Source organism: Saccoglossus kowalevskii, chromosome 16 (assembly GCF_978046115.1).
Source record: "Saccoglossus kowalevskii chromosome 16, keSacKowa6.1, whole genome shotgun sequence".
NCBI lineage: Eukaryota > Metazoa > Hemichordata > Enteropneusta > Harrimaniidae > Saccoglossus > Saccoglossus kowalevskii.
Window position 1 is genome coordinate 10,813,614 of NC_140656.1, and position 17,689 is coordinate 10,831,302.

General features: G+C 32.0%; 1 protein-coding gene across 2 annotated transcripts; it reads left to right on the top strand.

The window, feature by feature from the left end:
- Positions 1 to 33: 33 nt before the first annotated feature.
- LOC100371871 (ras-related protein Rab-35-like) lies at positions 34 to 15,281 on the top strand. Of its 2 annotated transcripts, none has more exons than XM_085491022.1 (6): positions 34 to 185; positions 10,199 to 10,249; positions 11,076 to 11,202; positions 12,649 to 12,773; positions 13,318 to 13,442; positions 14,997 to 15,281. In XM_085491022.1, exons 1-6 carry the CDS (start codon positions 134 to 136, stop codon positions 15,129 to 15,131), a joined length of 615 nt encoding a protein of 204 aa, XP_085347148.1. In that variant the 5' UTR covers positions 34 to 133; the 3' UTR covers positions 15,132 to 15,281. The 2 variants fall into 2 exon arrangements, with proteins under 2 accessions (XP_085347148.1, XP_002735152.1); XM_002735106.3 differs by having other exon boundaries at positions 11,079 to 11,202.
- Positions 15,282 to 17,689: the final 2,408 nt, after the last annotated feature.

Here is a 17,689-nt window from a genome sequence, read left to right on the forward strand (position 1 = left end):
GCATGCTCAAACAGCCGTCTGTTCCTCCACCCTCGAAAATTGACGAGGATCGTATAGCTGAAGTGAAATATTCTTTATTTTGGGGTTGTAGTCACGGAAACAGCGGACATTTTGTGGCGATAGAGGCTCTGAAATGGCCAAAGAGTACGACCATCTTTTCAAATTACTTATAATTGGCGATAGTGGTGAGTATTAGACGTATTTTACAGGCCCAATTTTTCAACGGGGTGTTAAAGTGAGAGTTGTGTGGTGGGGACACCAACTAGTCATACAGGAAGTGCATATGTTTCTTGGCACAGAATGAGCTGTAACCCATTTTATTAGCCGATAGCCGCGTTATTGTCCATTTACGGCATTCCTACATGAGTGATTCACGAAAGAGATTGGGGTTTGTTTGGTCCGTTATTGTGTCCTCGTTTCCGAGAAAGGATGTGCTTCCTCCCGGAAGTCGTTTTTTGATCGGGTCAGGAAAGGTCTGGTCGCTCGATACACAAAGTGAATGCACGCCAATATCCAGTAACTTTGGACATTACTCCCGAACAAGTGCCGATATGAATGATTTAAAATTATTTTTAAAATTTAAGCAGTAAAAACAACTTAAAAAACTGCTCTCTGTCATTAAATCCTTGAAAACAAATAGATAAAAATTGAACTGTAAAAATTGTAATAATATATTTTGAATTTGTTGACTGTTTAATTTAGAGATATTGAAAGATTTTAATGCAGTGCAATGAACATTTCATAAGTTCTGCATTTACACCACCAAATTTTTACAGTTGGTATTCTTTCCCACTTTGGAACATTATGAGACCAAACATTTCCTTTTCTATAACAATTTCTAAGTAAGATCGATTTATTCTGAGGTTCTTTCATCTTAAAACAGTAGGGTAAGCACTGACATAACATTACTATAAAAAACCTTTTAATCCCTTATCTACCTCATAAACTAGCAGCACGGTTCTTTAAATAATGATTTTTAATCTGAGTGACGTGATGTATACACGATTTATTATATATAGTACTTCAAACCCACCACCTTACCATCCTAACATATGGATCACCTAGTCAGCCCCATGGAACAACTTGTTATAAAACCTCCCAATTGAATTATTAATTAGCTGACTATAAACATGCATTGTTGTACAATTAGAGTGCATCTGACTAATTATAGCCTCTGGAGAAGTGGGCTTATGATGTTATTACAGAGGGATAATGTTCTGATATAGAACTAGGAAGTCACTATTTTTTTCTAAAATATGCATGCATTAAGTCAGGATAAAATGTCTGCCTCACTATAATCACACATTGTAAATCGATGTATACTTCTAGTTCAGCTAGAAAAAACATACTGTTGCAACAACAAAAAAAGTGTGTAGTTGACAGCAGGCTCTCTTATATAATGCATGCAAACTGTATGTCCTTGTGAAGCAGTATGCATAAGTCACCATATTATAGCCACAACTCAGTGTGGTAGAATTTGATTCCATTGTCAGTAGTGATATTTAATTGATAAATATCATACCATGTGTTACCCATTATACTTTTGTAATCCACACAATGTGAATATGTGGCCTGAAATCGTTTGCTTTTTAGTAATCGCTAAAAATAGATATTTAGTCACCGACTAATCGCATCAATGCATTGATATTATTGATTTATTTGGTCCCTATTTTAGTCACTATTGTTAAAAATGTACTAAACTACATGTATGGATATACAACAGATGTCTAATTAGCAGTTATCATTCTTTTCACTTTCATGGTTTCATTGTGTAATAGTCTCATTGTGCCTGCATGCGTGCCCTCTGAGCCAATGTCATCAACACAGCACTTTAACATTGAATGGATATTTTGCTTTTTACTTGATTACAAATATGTAATAACAAAACATATCGGTATATATGTAAAAAAAAATCACAATTAAGTTTAACATTTCATGTTGTGCCATCAGAGCTACAAAATGTACCACATAGATAAATTCTCAGTTTGTCCTGCAAAGGAAACCACTTCAAACTCCAGGATTTTCCCTTTCACTTGTAACAGGATTATCTCACTTTTCTAGCCTTCCATTTGCACTCAAGATCCATACAGAATAAGTTAGAAATTTCAAACCCTCTCAGATTAGCTATGTATTTAATAAAATTGTATTAATTTTTCTATGTACCAGTCCATCCATTTGTATAAATTTCTCGGGTTAATCCTATTTCATATTACTGTTAGCATGGTAGAATGTAGGTACTATAGTTAGGTGTTCACCGACCAGCATTGTAACCTCTAAGCTGGTATGACACTACAATGACGCACAGAGAATATTTATGATCTCACTAGTGTGTTGCTACATGCATGCTTCTTACCTAGTGAGCCAATGATGCAGTCAAAAATCAAATATTACAGTAAAATCTGTATTAAAAGCCGCGGCTTCTATTAAAATGATACAATGCAACAGAGGGGATGCGGCTTCTATTAGAGCATCTACACATATGAGAAATGATTGTTTATTCTCAATTATTCAAAGAGAACGAGTGCGACTTCTTTTAGGGGTGCAGATTCTAATTCAGATTTTACGGTAATAAACTATAGTTATAGATTTGTAATTTGGTAAAATGAAATTCACATGTTTTTGTAATACATTCAAGGTTATTTTCTTTGTAAAATTTCATTCTGCCAAATTACATAACTTATAGTAAAATGATTTTCAAGATCACAGTGTTTAATTTTCTGTTGCGTCAATGGACACCCCTGTGAATAAGTGATTTACCGTTCAACTGCGAATTGCGTGAAAGACGTGCACAGAACGTCTGCCACAAAAATCGAACAATTTGCTTTTGAACTACTTCATTGAAATTGTCCCATTGTATAGCACATTAATAAGCATGGAAATGTCCCCCAAAATACTTTCGCGTTTGTCGAATCTCACACGATATTTATTGCCACTACGATGCTATGACTTTTGTTTGTCCTGTTTTTACGTTCGATTCCACACATAACGCAGAGTCTCGCAGTGAACGAAAACTGGTCTATTAGCACAATCAGATGCATGTCAACATATCTTTTGCATCTGTGGCACGTCATATCAGCTTAGAGGGCACATTGGTTACATGTACATCTTGGTACATGGTCATTTCTGTGTCATTTCCCCATCAACTTTAACTTAATGTACTGTTGGTGTTTACGAAGAAACTAGGTTAAGGTTTAAAGGTCTGTACGCACTACCCCCTGCAGCTGTAACGTAAATAATTGTTATCTTAGCAGGAACTATCCTATTATAAGTACATAAAAACAATAATCCCCTAAAATCTAGAATTTTACTTAAATCAATTTATTTCAATACATGATCACAAGTTCCCTCTAAGCTTTATTTTCGTGAAGTTGTGATTGAGGAGCTCAAATTTCCCAGAGAAATTTGACAATTTCTGAAACATTCCCTCTAAGTTCATATATTTATAATTAAATAGACGTTACTGAAGGTGTATATTTTGAGATATACCAATTACAAAATTTCACAGTGTCAAATTTGCCCAGGGAGAACACTGTTCTCAAGATTGCTGTTTTCCACAATATCACTAACTTAATTAACAACTAGCATGTCCTTTCTATGAGGATTTCATCAAAGCAATAGTTCTTTTACTTGAGACAATTTTATGCAATATTTTGTACATTTTTATTACATTTTAGACCAAATTTTCCACTGCCAACAAGTGTTGATTACAATTTTGAAAAAAATATGATACAAAATAATGCAGGTTTATTTTTCGAAAGCAGACAAAAATTGACTTGGCGTTAAATACATTATTCAGAATCATTCTAAAGGATATCTGAAAAGTTATTATGGAACAAAAATGATACAAATCTTTGGGATCAGGTTGCAGAATGGTAACAACCTTTTCCCAGGTAACTGTTTAACTTAAATCTGAGAGGAGGTAGAGGAAGTATGTCTATAGATATCTCATTATTATTATCTTTATTTCAGACTGTCAAACATTTGAAATTCCATTTAAAACTAGTATGAAAAATAAATAAATAAATGAACAAAAAATATATGTATATAGGTCAATAGAAATGAATGAAAAAAAAAATGTCACGTTATGATTTGCTGTGCATAAAAAATAGCACCAATAGAAGCACACCCATGATTTTGACACAAGTCTTTATAATGGAGCATGGTATAGTTTTTAAAATGAGATAAAATGTTAGTTGTCTCCTTGCATCTCTGAATGACATTCCAAGTACGGTATGTTATTTATTCAGTTTATTCCAGTGGACAATGATGTGTAATTTTCTCAATGCATGAGTGAGTACACATAGATGTTTTTGTACCTGAATGAATGTACTGCATGCATACCAGTACAACCATTACCCGGTATGTCATCTAACCTTGAATTCTTTTCAGATAAAATAGCCTCAGCCATGTGACTATTACTACATTGTTTTTCTTAGCCAATGACCAACTTGTTTTATAGTCTCTTTGTAAACCTTGAAAAGATGACATGACAAATCAGAAAATTGTTCAAATTCATGTGGCGAATTATAATAATAATAATAATAATAATCATATTTATTGCATCTTTAGAAATACAATATTTCTATCAGTACAATAGCAATAAAAGTATAACAAAGTATAATAATGATGAAATAAAGAAAGAAAAAAATATTATAATTATATGCTATTTATAACATACACACACTTAACTTAGGTTTTTTCCAATCTTTAATTTATCTTAGTTACTGTGATGACATATGTTTTGAAATGAATAATTCATATATATAGTTTGAAATTACATTTAACATAATTTATTGTAGCCCAGGCAAATCTAAATATAATTCTCAGTTGGTGACTGGTGAAGAGTTAAGGTTGGCTCAGTCAAGAAACTTTGCTTCTTATATAATGCTTGGTCATAGGGTCATGATTGGTATATGAATTTCAATATAGATGTAGAATGTTACATTATACATGACTTAATTTTAATTGGAATTTCATTTTGCTAGAAATAATATGGACTGTTGCCTTTGAAGAATTTTCACTGACTTGTAGTTAATCATTTGTTCTTTATTACTTAGAATAGAGAAAATCAAAAATGGAAAAAAAAAAATACTTTTTAGTAAAAATACGATGTAACACAATCTAGACATTTTTTATCAATTTATTATGCTATGCCTAAACTTTGACATCGTAGTGGTTGTTGAATGTGATGATAGAATAAAGTATTATTAATATAAAAACTACTGCTCTTAAAAAATTAAAAAATTAACTTGGATTTTGTAGCTCTTTGGACTAATTGAAATTAGACCGTGAGGTGAATCAGTTGCTTCTAAATCCTTATTCACCACAACATTTCTAGCCTTGTACATATTAAGTGCACCATGTATACAATTAATTACTTTCAAATCAAATAAAAAAAATACACACAAATCAAATTTAAAATGTATTTATTATTTTTTTCCATAAAATCAAATATTATAAAAGGGTTAACTATTCACTGGGTTTTAATTTTGCTTATTTCGCTGACTGCAAAATGCGCTAAATTAACCCAGGGAATATGTAAAATTTAGCATAGAACACGTTATCTAAATGATAAAACTGTGTATTTAAAACCCACTGATCATGCCTGAAATGGTAAATCAGCGAAATTTAAACCCTGTGAAAATTAGTCATTTTACAGTATAAAATACTTCCATCAAATATAAGTTGCCACCAAAACAAAGAATATATGCAAACCAAATTAAATCTACATGTGTTTATACAAATCAAAGGTAAAATACATACATCTCAAAAACTGAATACTTAAAACTCATATTTACTGGTAAAATGTGTCAAAATCATATATTTGATAGCAACAAATAAAATGCATACAAATGGCTTCTTCTCCATAATGTCACAGTTTTAGTAGTAACAATCATGTAACTGCTGAATAACTATTCCTTATTTGACATTAGTGTTATCAATGTAATATACTAGACTCAGTAGACATGTGACCGACATTACATAAAAGTCTGACCTTATGGTTAACCCAGATACTGTTCAAATGACAGATATTAAACGCTGACTGTAATGTCACAGTAAATATTAGAAAAGTCGTTACAGAAAAAATATGGTGATTGTTAGTGTATACAATAGGCTACCGCTAGTAGTATATCAATTCTCCAACCATATTTCTGAATGTAAATATTAAGATTCAAGTACTTCAAGCGGTTTTATTGCTAAAATAAATTTTCAGCTTTGTGAATTTACAATATTGTGTACAAGTCATTGACCCCTACTAGGCTGTTATATCTGTCTGTTAGGTCATAGATCCTATGGTTAGATGGACAGTGTATGTACTAAGGACGCATTCATTGATATAGTAAAGTGAATGGAGATATATTATTAAATCTTTAAATATGTACAATCAGGAAATACAAAAAAAACCTGTTTAAAGCCGTTAAAAGCATGCAAGTGTTATCAAAGCATTGCCACTCAAATAACATGCTTGAACAATATATAGAGTATTAATGTGTTAAATGTTTGTTTTTTATACAAATGGATATGCAAATTAGATAATATTATGCAAATCAGCCACCATACTTGACAGTTTCATGTTCCTTTGGAAAACACTGTTTGATATTGTTTCTTATGACCTGCATATAACGCTACATTTTTTTCTTATCAAAGTAATACCTGTATGTATTTAGATGTGAAACAAAGGATCTATAATTTATGATTAATATCACGATTATGATTAAAAAGTTGTAACTTTCAATATACACATATTTTGAGTCATGTTGTGAAGATTGCATGAAATTCACAAGTTTTGAAGATCTTATTTTTAGTATCCCATGTATTCATTTCATTGATTTTCATTGCCAATATGAAATTTTTTTAGTAATATTTTATTGCATCTTTAGAAAAAGTACATTTCTATCAGTCGTTTGCAATAAATATATGGATGAAAACAAAAAAAATTGTAGTACATATACTTGAAATAAAAAAATTATGCAATTTCATTATGTACTTGCCTTGTATATGCCATGTGGTTCTTGAACTCCGGTGCATACATACAGTCCATAACACTACTTAACTTCTCAGAGCTGTAATCACATACATACAGTGTAATTGCTTTCTGTTAATTTCCCCGTTACATGATGTCACATAATACTGACTAAAAAGCTTCAAGTCTGATGATAATAAAAATTTATTCTTTGCTTTGTCTTTTTGTAGTGATGTTGCCACAATTGCAACTTAAAAATACATACTGTAAAATACTTTATTTTAGCTTGGAATAAATTTTCGCTGAGGGAATGATTCGTTACATTATGTATTCAGAGTGCTGATTGAATTCAATTAAAATAAATTGATGCACTACGTGTATCTGCAGTCTTCTGACTGAAATCACAACCAGCTACACATGTACTATTATCTCTATTTATACATGTATGCTATTAAAACACTGAAAATCACAGCCCTAATACATACAAAAATAGTCGAGAATGTTATGAATTGAGTCAATATTAAAACTTTTATTCTAAGCCATTTGTCCTCTATTATACATGTACATATGAAACTGACCAAACCCGGACATGATTTACCAGTATTCTATCATTTTCTCAAGTTGACATATGTCAAGTCAAGTTATCACTGAATATAATCATGGTATCCATGAAAACATCTTTCTTGCATTTTGAAACACCATTTAAGGGTCAGGTCTTTAATGATTTGGGGGGGGTATGTAATTGAGTCAGCAGTGTTCCTGCAAAGTCTTATTTTCCCAAAATTTTATCAGCTAAGGACCCATTTCACAATTTGAGAGAAAATCATTGTAATTTCATAAGATATTTTTTTGAGATGAAATCACAACATTTCTTAGTACCTTTTTACCTATCTTTTACATTCAACTCATCAAAAATCAGTGGAAATAAAATTTATTCAAAATAGCCAGAATGTATAAATTGATGTACTGCCAGGTAAAGGTATGAGTCATATGTACCATGTGGTAGGTGGCTTTACATGTTTGCTACATATACTGCTGTACAACATAATTAAATTTCATCATATGGAAGTCGTGCTGTTGTTGTGGAAACTACATTTAGTTTTAACAACTTTAGGGTACTGTAGGTACAAGTAACTACCCTCTTGTTGAAAAATTGCCAGTATATTTGAAATATGGGTGAAGTTCTCTAGGAATGTCTATTATTACCGATATATTGGTTGAATGCAGAATATGTGAAATATACTTACACATGTACTGATAATCTTTTCACCACCAGTTCCCTCTTTTCATCACAAAATAGCCCTGTTTATAGTCTGCACTTTCCTTATGAAGATGAAGACAAAAATAGCCAAATTTTTTTGAGTAAAAACTGAAAAATGACTCAAATTTTTTTCTTTTGGCTCCAAAGGTAGGGTTCATTTCCAGAATTATTGAAGAATATAAGGAAAAAAATACAGAAAAATTTGGACGAGAAAGTCTGGTGGTAAAAAGATTAAGAGCTTTCATTTTGAGAGAGACAATTTTTTTTTTGAATTTCACAAGTCAGTGAAAATCATGAAATTTTGCAGCAGTAAAAATTTGTTAGGAATCATATGGAAGGTAATGTTAGAGACATTTTTGTCATTACGAATGCCGTGAAATCATCAAATTGGGAAAAATCCTGACAGCAAAAATTATTAGGCGGTTTATCTTATTCATATACATCTAACTGAGGCACAAATAACATTTTTCACTGCAATATATTGTAAAATACTTTATTTTAGCTGGAATTAATTTTAGCTGAAAAGGCTTTTTAGTCGTTTTGTATGGAATTTATTTTCACTGATTTTTGACGAGTTGAATGTAAAATGTATAGGAAAAAGGTATATTCGCTGGATTTTATTTTCACTGAATCATCCCTTCAGCGAAAATAAATTCTAAGTGAAAATAATTTTAGTTTATTAAAGTGGGAGGGTCGTCACATGCCCACACGCGGGAATTGAGGCCCAAGCGATGATAACAACACACGCTAAAAATCAAAGGCTCATGGGTAGAAGCGTGTTTGTAAACAATGACACACTATGGTCATCTGACGCATGTGCAGGTGACGACTTCCCTGCTTTAAGTAATTCACAGTATTTTATCTTGAAAAGTATGGAGCATTTGTGTACTGTCACTTGTTTATAATTCACTGGAGAATTGTAGCAGTCTGTTTTGTAAATTGGCAAAGAATTATTGACTCCATATGGTATCTAGAAAAAAAGTACATGTGCCACAAATTTCTAGGGTCATTGGTGATAAGTTATATTAGTATACACCCATGTAGACTGCCAACTGTATCAGGTTACATTGTGTCATTGTTGTGTGAATAGTGTGGATTTTACTCAATTGTATTCCCTGACAATAAAGAAGTGATTGAATGAAACGGAAATCCCTGTTTGTCATTTCAAGAGACCATTACTATATAAGGGATTATATGGTTTCTCATCATGTTAACATATTTAGAAATGCATCTCCAATACTTTGTACATTGAAAGAGCGCTCTCTCAAAATCAAAAATTGCGTTAACCGGTATTATATGCCAGGTCATTCATATTGACTTATTTTGTATAATACTCTCTCCCTAGAATTTTAAACCTCTGTGGTGGTGTGAATTTACATACTAATTTGCATATCATTTGCATAGTTATTCCTAACAGAAATTGTAATGATTAACACACTGTCAAACCATTTATTTTCACTGACATTTCATTTCCCTATTTTAATGTTTTGAGCATATTCATTGTGTTTTAATTTTAATTTACATGTTCACATAGATTTAATTTATCTGAAAGGTGTATGAGGAGAGATGTCTGTTCTTGTTCTTCTTGTTTTTGTTATAAACCCTTGTTTCTTGTGGTTTTAGTGCAACTATCATTCATAATGAAACAAATTAAGATATATGTAATAGTGGAAATGCTAGTTAGCAAGTGGTTTTAGGCTTGATAAGATCCATGCTATCTGTTCGCCATCGTGACATTGCAGTTTTATACAGACAGTGTGTACTAGTATATTTATTTGCTGAGCCAATTCAAGATGGCAGCCATTTCATTGTTACAATGTATCAATATTAAGCTTTTCTGCCAATCCAGACCAGGATCTCAGCCATACAATATTATTATTATTAACTCATTGCTCATTCCTATATGTATTGTACCTTCAGACCTCATATCTGTCTGAGTTGATGTATTAATATTTATTCATTTCTTATTACAGGAGTTGGTAAGAGTAGTCTACTTCTACGCTTTGCAGATAACACATTTGCAGGTCAGTCTACAAGCTTCCGGCAATGTACTAGATTATAATATATTCCATTTGTTTAGGGGATGTCCATTAGAAAATTGTATCGGCACAGAGGTCATTTTGAAAAAAAAATCCTACATGGAATAAGCAAGATTTTCCAATCTTTATCAAAAAGCCACACACTTTTCATAAGCAAAAGTAGTGTTTGAAATTATGGTCTGCCATATGCCCAAACATTAGTATTTCAGTCGGGCTGGAAAAAATCGAAATTTGCATGCATGTACGGTAACATTTTATCAATGTCTGCTTCAAAATAATTTTGAAAAATGTTCTCAAATGCCTGATACAGAATTTGTGAAACAAAGAACGCAACAATTAAAAATGGGAAATTTTGTTGGCATATGTTGATGGAAATTGAAGTATTTTAAAATAATCGCTAATGCAGGGCTAGTGTCACAATTTTGAGTACCCTGAGAAAAGCCACAATTATTTTATAGCATTTCCATAGAAATTATCTACCCAACAATCAACATATAACAATATAATATTTGTCACTGGTTGGCATTTCAAATTTCATAAACTTGCCCAGACTTGAAATGTAGTTTTAATAAGTAATAATACTTGAGTTAATTAATAATTTGCATAAAGTCTGAACCATTTTTGTATTCGATAATGTCACATACCTACATCTATACGTTACTATGGGTCATTTGTTTGAATGTATTTTACATGTACCATTGAGTGTGACTTAACCAGTCACTTTAAATTTATTCTTCAAAAGACAAACCTGTATGGTTATTGTCGCTTTACATGTAGGTGTTCATTGTAGACTAATTTTGGCTTTCCCCAGCAGGTACCTACATTACGACTATTGGCGTCGATTTTAAAATTCGTACCATTGATGTGAATGGTGAAAAAGTCAAACTACAGATTTGGGATACAGCTGGTCAGGAGCGGTTCCGGACCATTACATCAACGTAAGTAGTCTGGGTTTGTGACTAAAGAATGAATGGCTTCCTACATACCATTACCTGCCAGCATTATACATGTATACATACCCCCCTTCTCCTCCCCCAATAGAATCAAACCATGACAACCAGTAACTTTCATATGATTATAGAAAATAGCAAATTTTGAAGTATGGAACTAGACCCCTGCATGAATTCAAACTCAAGCTCCAGGTTGTCCCTTGATCTCTTCGATGTCAGTTGTTGGTTTTCAAACTTTGTCACATTCAAAATGTAGTTATCAGTTGATTAGGCAGTGTAACATCATCTACCTGCAATATCTTTAATATGTAAATGTTATGTAAACAGTGTAAACAAAGCCATGAATGCACGTTTATAGCAACACAATCAGTTGAATGTGATTGGCCAGTTCAAACTTCAGGTCTGTTTGTCATATTGTAAGTCACGTAATGCACTAATGTTGTGCATTTGTACACATATTTGACCTCCACTCTGGTATGCGGCCTTGTTTTAGTCAAATATGTGAACACATACGGCCCTCATTTTGGTAAAATATGTGAACGAATACGGCCCTTGTTTAGTCAAATATGTGAACGAATATGCCCCTTGCTTTGGCCAAATGTATGAACGAATACGACCCTCGTTTTGGTCAATTATGTGAACGAATACAGCCCTTGTTTTGGTTTAATATGTGAACGAATACGGCCCTCGTTTTGGTCTAATATGTTGATGTAAACTAGCACTAAAACATTTAATATGTATAGGTACCAAACACAAACTTACTGATATCCTCTGCAGTTTCCTCATCTGGGTTTAAATCTCTTTATCACTTATCTCATCCTTAGTTTTGAGATTTTCAAATGCGGCTTATGCCTGTTTTCTTTCCTTTGGGTTTCTTAGTGAGTGAGCACTTGGATGGTCAAGGGATGTGATGTGTTCTAAATTTCGTGGAGAAATTAAAAAGAGGGGTATACTAGCATGCCTGCAAAAACAACGAAAAAGACCATGTTTTGGAAGTCCCACTTGAACTAAACCATCAAATACAAAGAAAAGGGGAAAAGGGGTTTTTTGAGTGCGCCCTCCCCCATATGGCTACTCCACCTCTATTCTAATATTTACTTTCAGAATCATTCTCCATCTCCCAGCCTATCTCATCTTAAAGAGTCAAGGCTCTTTGTTTGTGTTTTTGACTGACTCTAAAATTGTTGCAGCTAGCTTCAAAACTCTTATAACATCTTATGTCAATATCATTTAAAAACAAGACACACAATGCCTGGAATTTCTTTGCATATTCCTTATAGTCTGTACTCAGAGACAAAAAGTGCACCTTTAGATCCATCTTCCGAGGTAGTGAAAAAATTTACAGAAAAATGGCCCGAAGGTACTGTTTCTATGATGTTCTGCAGTGTAAAATCTAGCACATATCTCTAAATTTATACATTTATGTTGTTGCAGATATTACCGTGGTACACATGGTGTTATAGTAGTGTACGATGTAACTGCTGCTGATTCATTTGTCAATGTCAAACGATGGCTTCATGAAATAGATCAGAATTGTGATGATGTTGCAAGGATATTGGGTGAGTATTTCCAGTGGTTCTGTCTAGTCATGTGACCACCACACTTGTGAAATGTGTAAATTTTCAAAATCACAGGTGTTACTGTAAATATATCATAGCCTCTACTGCAATATGAATTTAATTTACATTAATAATAGTAATAATGTTTATTTGCCATAGATTACATAAAAGAATAACAATACAGCAATAAATAATAACTAATAAATATTGATAAATAATAATAACTGGGAGTCATGCTAATCTATAATAATATTTAGTGTTGATCTTTTGGAAAATATTTCTGTTCAACCAAAGCCAGTCTCTGAAACTTCTAAAACAGTAACCTATTTGATTTCCTGCTACACAGTACCTTGTTATAATGAACTCTTTGGGAGACATACAATTAGTTTGTTATAGTGAAATGTTCACTATATTGAAGCACATACTACATTGGGTTTGTTGTAAGCGGGAGACATGTTATGTGTTCTTTATATCAGAAAATTCATTATAAAGGTGTTCATTATATTGAGATTACAGTGTATTGGTAAAACTGTTTTCATTTCAGTTGGTAATAAGAATGACTGTCCGGAGAGGAAGGTAGTGGTAACAGAAGATGCCAAGAGGTTTTCAGAACAAATGGGTATAAAATTATTTGAAACTAGCGCTAAAGATAATATCAATGTAGAAGAGGTAAGTGTACTTGAAAAATGAAATATTATCATGCTTTCTTAAATTCTTTTATATGGGACCACATATTGTACAGAGTTTGATTTTATGTTTTGGACATGATCATATATGGAACCATAAACATCACCCTAAAATAAGCATTTGAATAAATAATACATGACCTTAAAAATAAGAATTTGAATATTTAATGAAACATGACCATACATGGAACCATATACATACCTCAAAAATAAGAATTTGAATATATAATGAAATGTGACCATATATGGAACCATATACATACCTCAAAAATAAGAATTTGAATATATAATGAAACATGACCATATATGGAACCATATACATGACCTCAAAAATAAGAATTTGAATATTTAATGAAACATGACCATACATGGAACCATATACATACCTCAAAAATAAGAATTTGAATATACAGTATAATGAAACATGACCATATATGGAACCATATGCATACCTCAAAAATAAGAATTTGAATATATAATGAAACATGACCATACATGGAACCATATACATACCTCAAAAATAAGAATTTGAATATATAATGAAACATGACCATATATGAAACCATATACATGACCTCAAAAATAAGAATTTGAATATATAATGAGACATGATTATGTTGATTATTTTTCACCAGTGATAATAAGTCATACTAGTTTCATATTTCCTGCTTCAATAGATTCTTATAACTTGTTTAGTTCCATTCTTATTATTATAAAGATGGTCAAACAATGTGATTCACATCTCCATCTCCTATTTAAAGAACAATGTGGTATGGTCTAACATACATTATAACATATTTCAGATTACAGATTTGATGCTTGATTTTCAAATTTACCATTTTTATTATGTAAAGTTGTGTGTTGATCAAAATGCTACTTGTACCAATACAATATGTGTAGTTATTTGGTCATAGCTATAAAACAGTGGCAGATAAAGAAAAATCAAGATGTGATCATCAATCCTCTAGCATTAATCACCATGTGTAATTCACAGGTTATTCATGTGATTAGAGTGTTTTTAAATAGTCATAAAAACACAATAGCGAAATTGGACAAACATTGGTATGGCATATGCATTATAATATTCACGTACTGTAAAATCATTTATTTTCACTAACATTTAATTTCACTATTTTGATGTTTCGAGCACATTCATTGTGAAAATAGCGAGACTAAAACCCAGTGAATAATTAATACATTTACATTATATCTAAATTTTAAGATGATGTATACTGGTAGGTCGTTATAGTAACATTTCTGAAGTTAATTTGACTGTCTGTTTTTAGGACCCAAGTGAAATTTCACTGTTACTAGATTTTGCATAATACTCACAGAATCCTGAAAATTTGTCTATCATGAAATTAAATCAGAAATGTTCAAAGTCTCATAGTTTTGGACTGTGTTCAAAATTATTGTTATTGTATGAAGCCTTTGCTTGGCTCTTTATCTCTGACTACCTTGTATATGACTTTAAATGACATAGACACTAACCTGTTGACGAGAACACTATTTATTCTATCAATTCTTTGACTTGCAGATGTTCAACGCAATCACACAGTTAGTGCTCAATGTGAAAAGACAAAATCAAGAGCAGTTACGGAACAGAACGTCTGACAATATCAAAGTAGATAAAAACAGCAAAAAAAGACATAGGTGTAAAGCATGCTCATAATATTACTTAGTATTAAAATACTATGAAGTCATTGTCACTGTTCCTGTCCCTGTTTTTCAGTAATACTTGGAAGTGCTCTTGTGACTTTGTTTGTCATTTATATATAAATTTCCCCCAGAATAACATGGTTTATTGAAAAAAATAAAAATAAATCACTTAGTAGAGCTTTCAGCGAAATATAATTTAAACTTTCAGAATTTAGTCATGTGAAATATTTCCAGTACAGAGCATTACCAAATTTGACCATGATTGCCATACACTTGTTACCATTCTGTTGCATGGAATTGAGCCCTGGTTACCCAGGTTTTTTAGGACTGGAATTTTAGTTTGTACAATCTGTAAATATCACAGTTTTGTGAATAATATGCGAAAATTGTTGAAAAACAATGTAAAACTAATAGCGAGCAAAGAAAAGCATTTTTAGTCTAATAAGCACAACTTGGTGTCTCCCAGTGCATATAAAAGATGAACATTAATTTCATGCTCATTACATATGCAAATTAGTGATTGACCAATCAGAAGTGTCTTTTTATTTTGATATAAGGAGGACTGGGAATAGTGACAATGACAAACTTAGTTCTATTTTTGTGTACTCTAAAAAAAGTATTATAATTGTTTTATTTCTTGAAGTAATTATGTAACAGGTTTTAGTCGGAATGTCAGCGGGAGTATATGTTTTAAATCCATATATTTCATGACCAGAATTAGTCGTCTTGTATTCATTGTAACCAGTGTGGTATAGACTGCTTTAAAAGTGCAATATTTATCTTGTTCAGGCCAGTTTTGTCTCTATTCAGCATCTCTTTTAATTTTTTAGTAGATACTGTAAAACATGTTGAAAAAGCGGCATGCAATTTTAGCGAATTGTGGTAAAATGGCGTAATAGCGAAATGTTGATTTAGTGAATCTCTCTTGTCATTGTTGATTTCTTTGTTTGGCGGCTATTTTAAATTTATAGAAAAGTCATTAGCGACATCTTGAATTAGCGAATCAGTTCTCTTGCTAAATTCGCGAATACGACATGCTCGCGAAAAAGACATGTTTTACAGTAATTTGATTGAAACAACTGTTATGATCATTGCCTTCAAAAACTACATGTGTAAGCAACCAATCAGAGCCTGTGTTACATGTGTAAGCAACCAATCAGAGCCTGTGTTACATGTGTAAGCAACCAATCAGAGCCTGTGTTACATGTTGTTTTCTCGTAAACAATGCTCTGAATAGTTGAATATATTCGTCGTACACTGGTGACTGGATTAAAGCAACTACACACAAGATTTTAATCAGATTTATTTCGTAGAAAATCTATGACTAGACAAAATAAGAATAATTGACATTTAAAAACTTGATCAACTGTTCGTAAATTATTGCGTAATTTTGTTCACAAGACGACGAAAGTTGCTCAAGTCAATTATTATTTGTTGCATGATCTCCAAAATAGCTTTCATCATATCATGGAACCTGGACTCCCTCCTACCGTGAAGTATTTAGTTAGAGATAGTGCCGTTTATATCCTGCCACTTTGGATATTTATTGAGTTCTACAAACTTTATTCAATTTATTGCGCGAAAGTTGTAGCATTTTGTAAAGCTCAAAATACCTCAGTACATGATTATGTCTGCGACCTGATTATATAATTACTTAGAAATATGATGCGACCATAGATGATTCAGCTAAGACCCATAGATTGAATTATAAAGTTAGATTAATTAATGTACAATTTGTTTGTAGCGATTCACAGTTATTTACAAAAGAAATGTTTTGCGTTCATTGTTGATTTCTACAAGATCATTCAATGTTTTTTTCATTTCTAGAAGCTCTTGCGCTGCATAAGGGATTACATGCTTGTAGTTTAATTTTGAATTGAGTTTTAATAAATTTTTCAAATATTTCTTTGTTTAAGAATAGTTTGAGACAAATCTGCATATTTTTTTTGTTACTTTCCATACACTGAGAATTAAGAGCGCCACCACAGGCGACTATTTGCCACATGTTGATGTTTTGAGCATTTATTGTATTTTTAGCATGTTTAACTTTTTTCTTAGCAGAGAAGTGTTCAATTGATGACTTTGTATATATATAAATATATATATCTTATGTACTAATCTTGTTAAATCATGACTTAAAATTAACCTGCCTGTTATATCTTGCATCCCCTATCATTTTCACCAGATAGAACCATCTCCCATAAGCGTGAATGGAAACATGTATTATTCCATTGTTAAAATAGGGGACATAGGTTACAAATAGGCTGACAAACATAAGTTCTTCCAAGTTATTTTCTTGCATTATACACAAAGTGGGATTGTTGTACAAGCAATGTATATTAATTAGGCTTTAAGTCATGGACCTTCATTTTAAATGAGAATGGAGGATCTCCAACATTGGGCACTGAACTTAATGTCATACAGACTTGATGTTTATTAATCATATCAAAGTAGCCTTGTTCTGTGCTCTTGTAAGAAACATTTGTCTTCGGGGTTTGACCATTAGAAACTTTGGGGAGGTTTTGAGAAACACAAATTCTGCATGGAGAAAATTTTTTAGCAAATGATCAA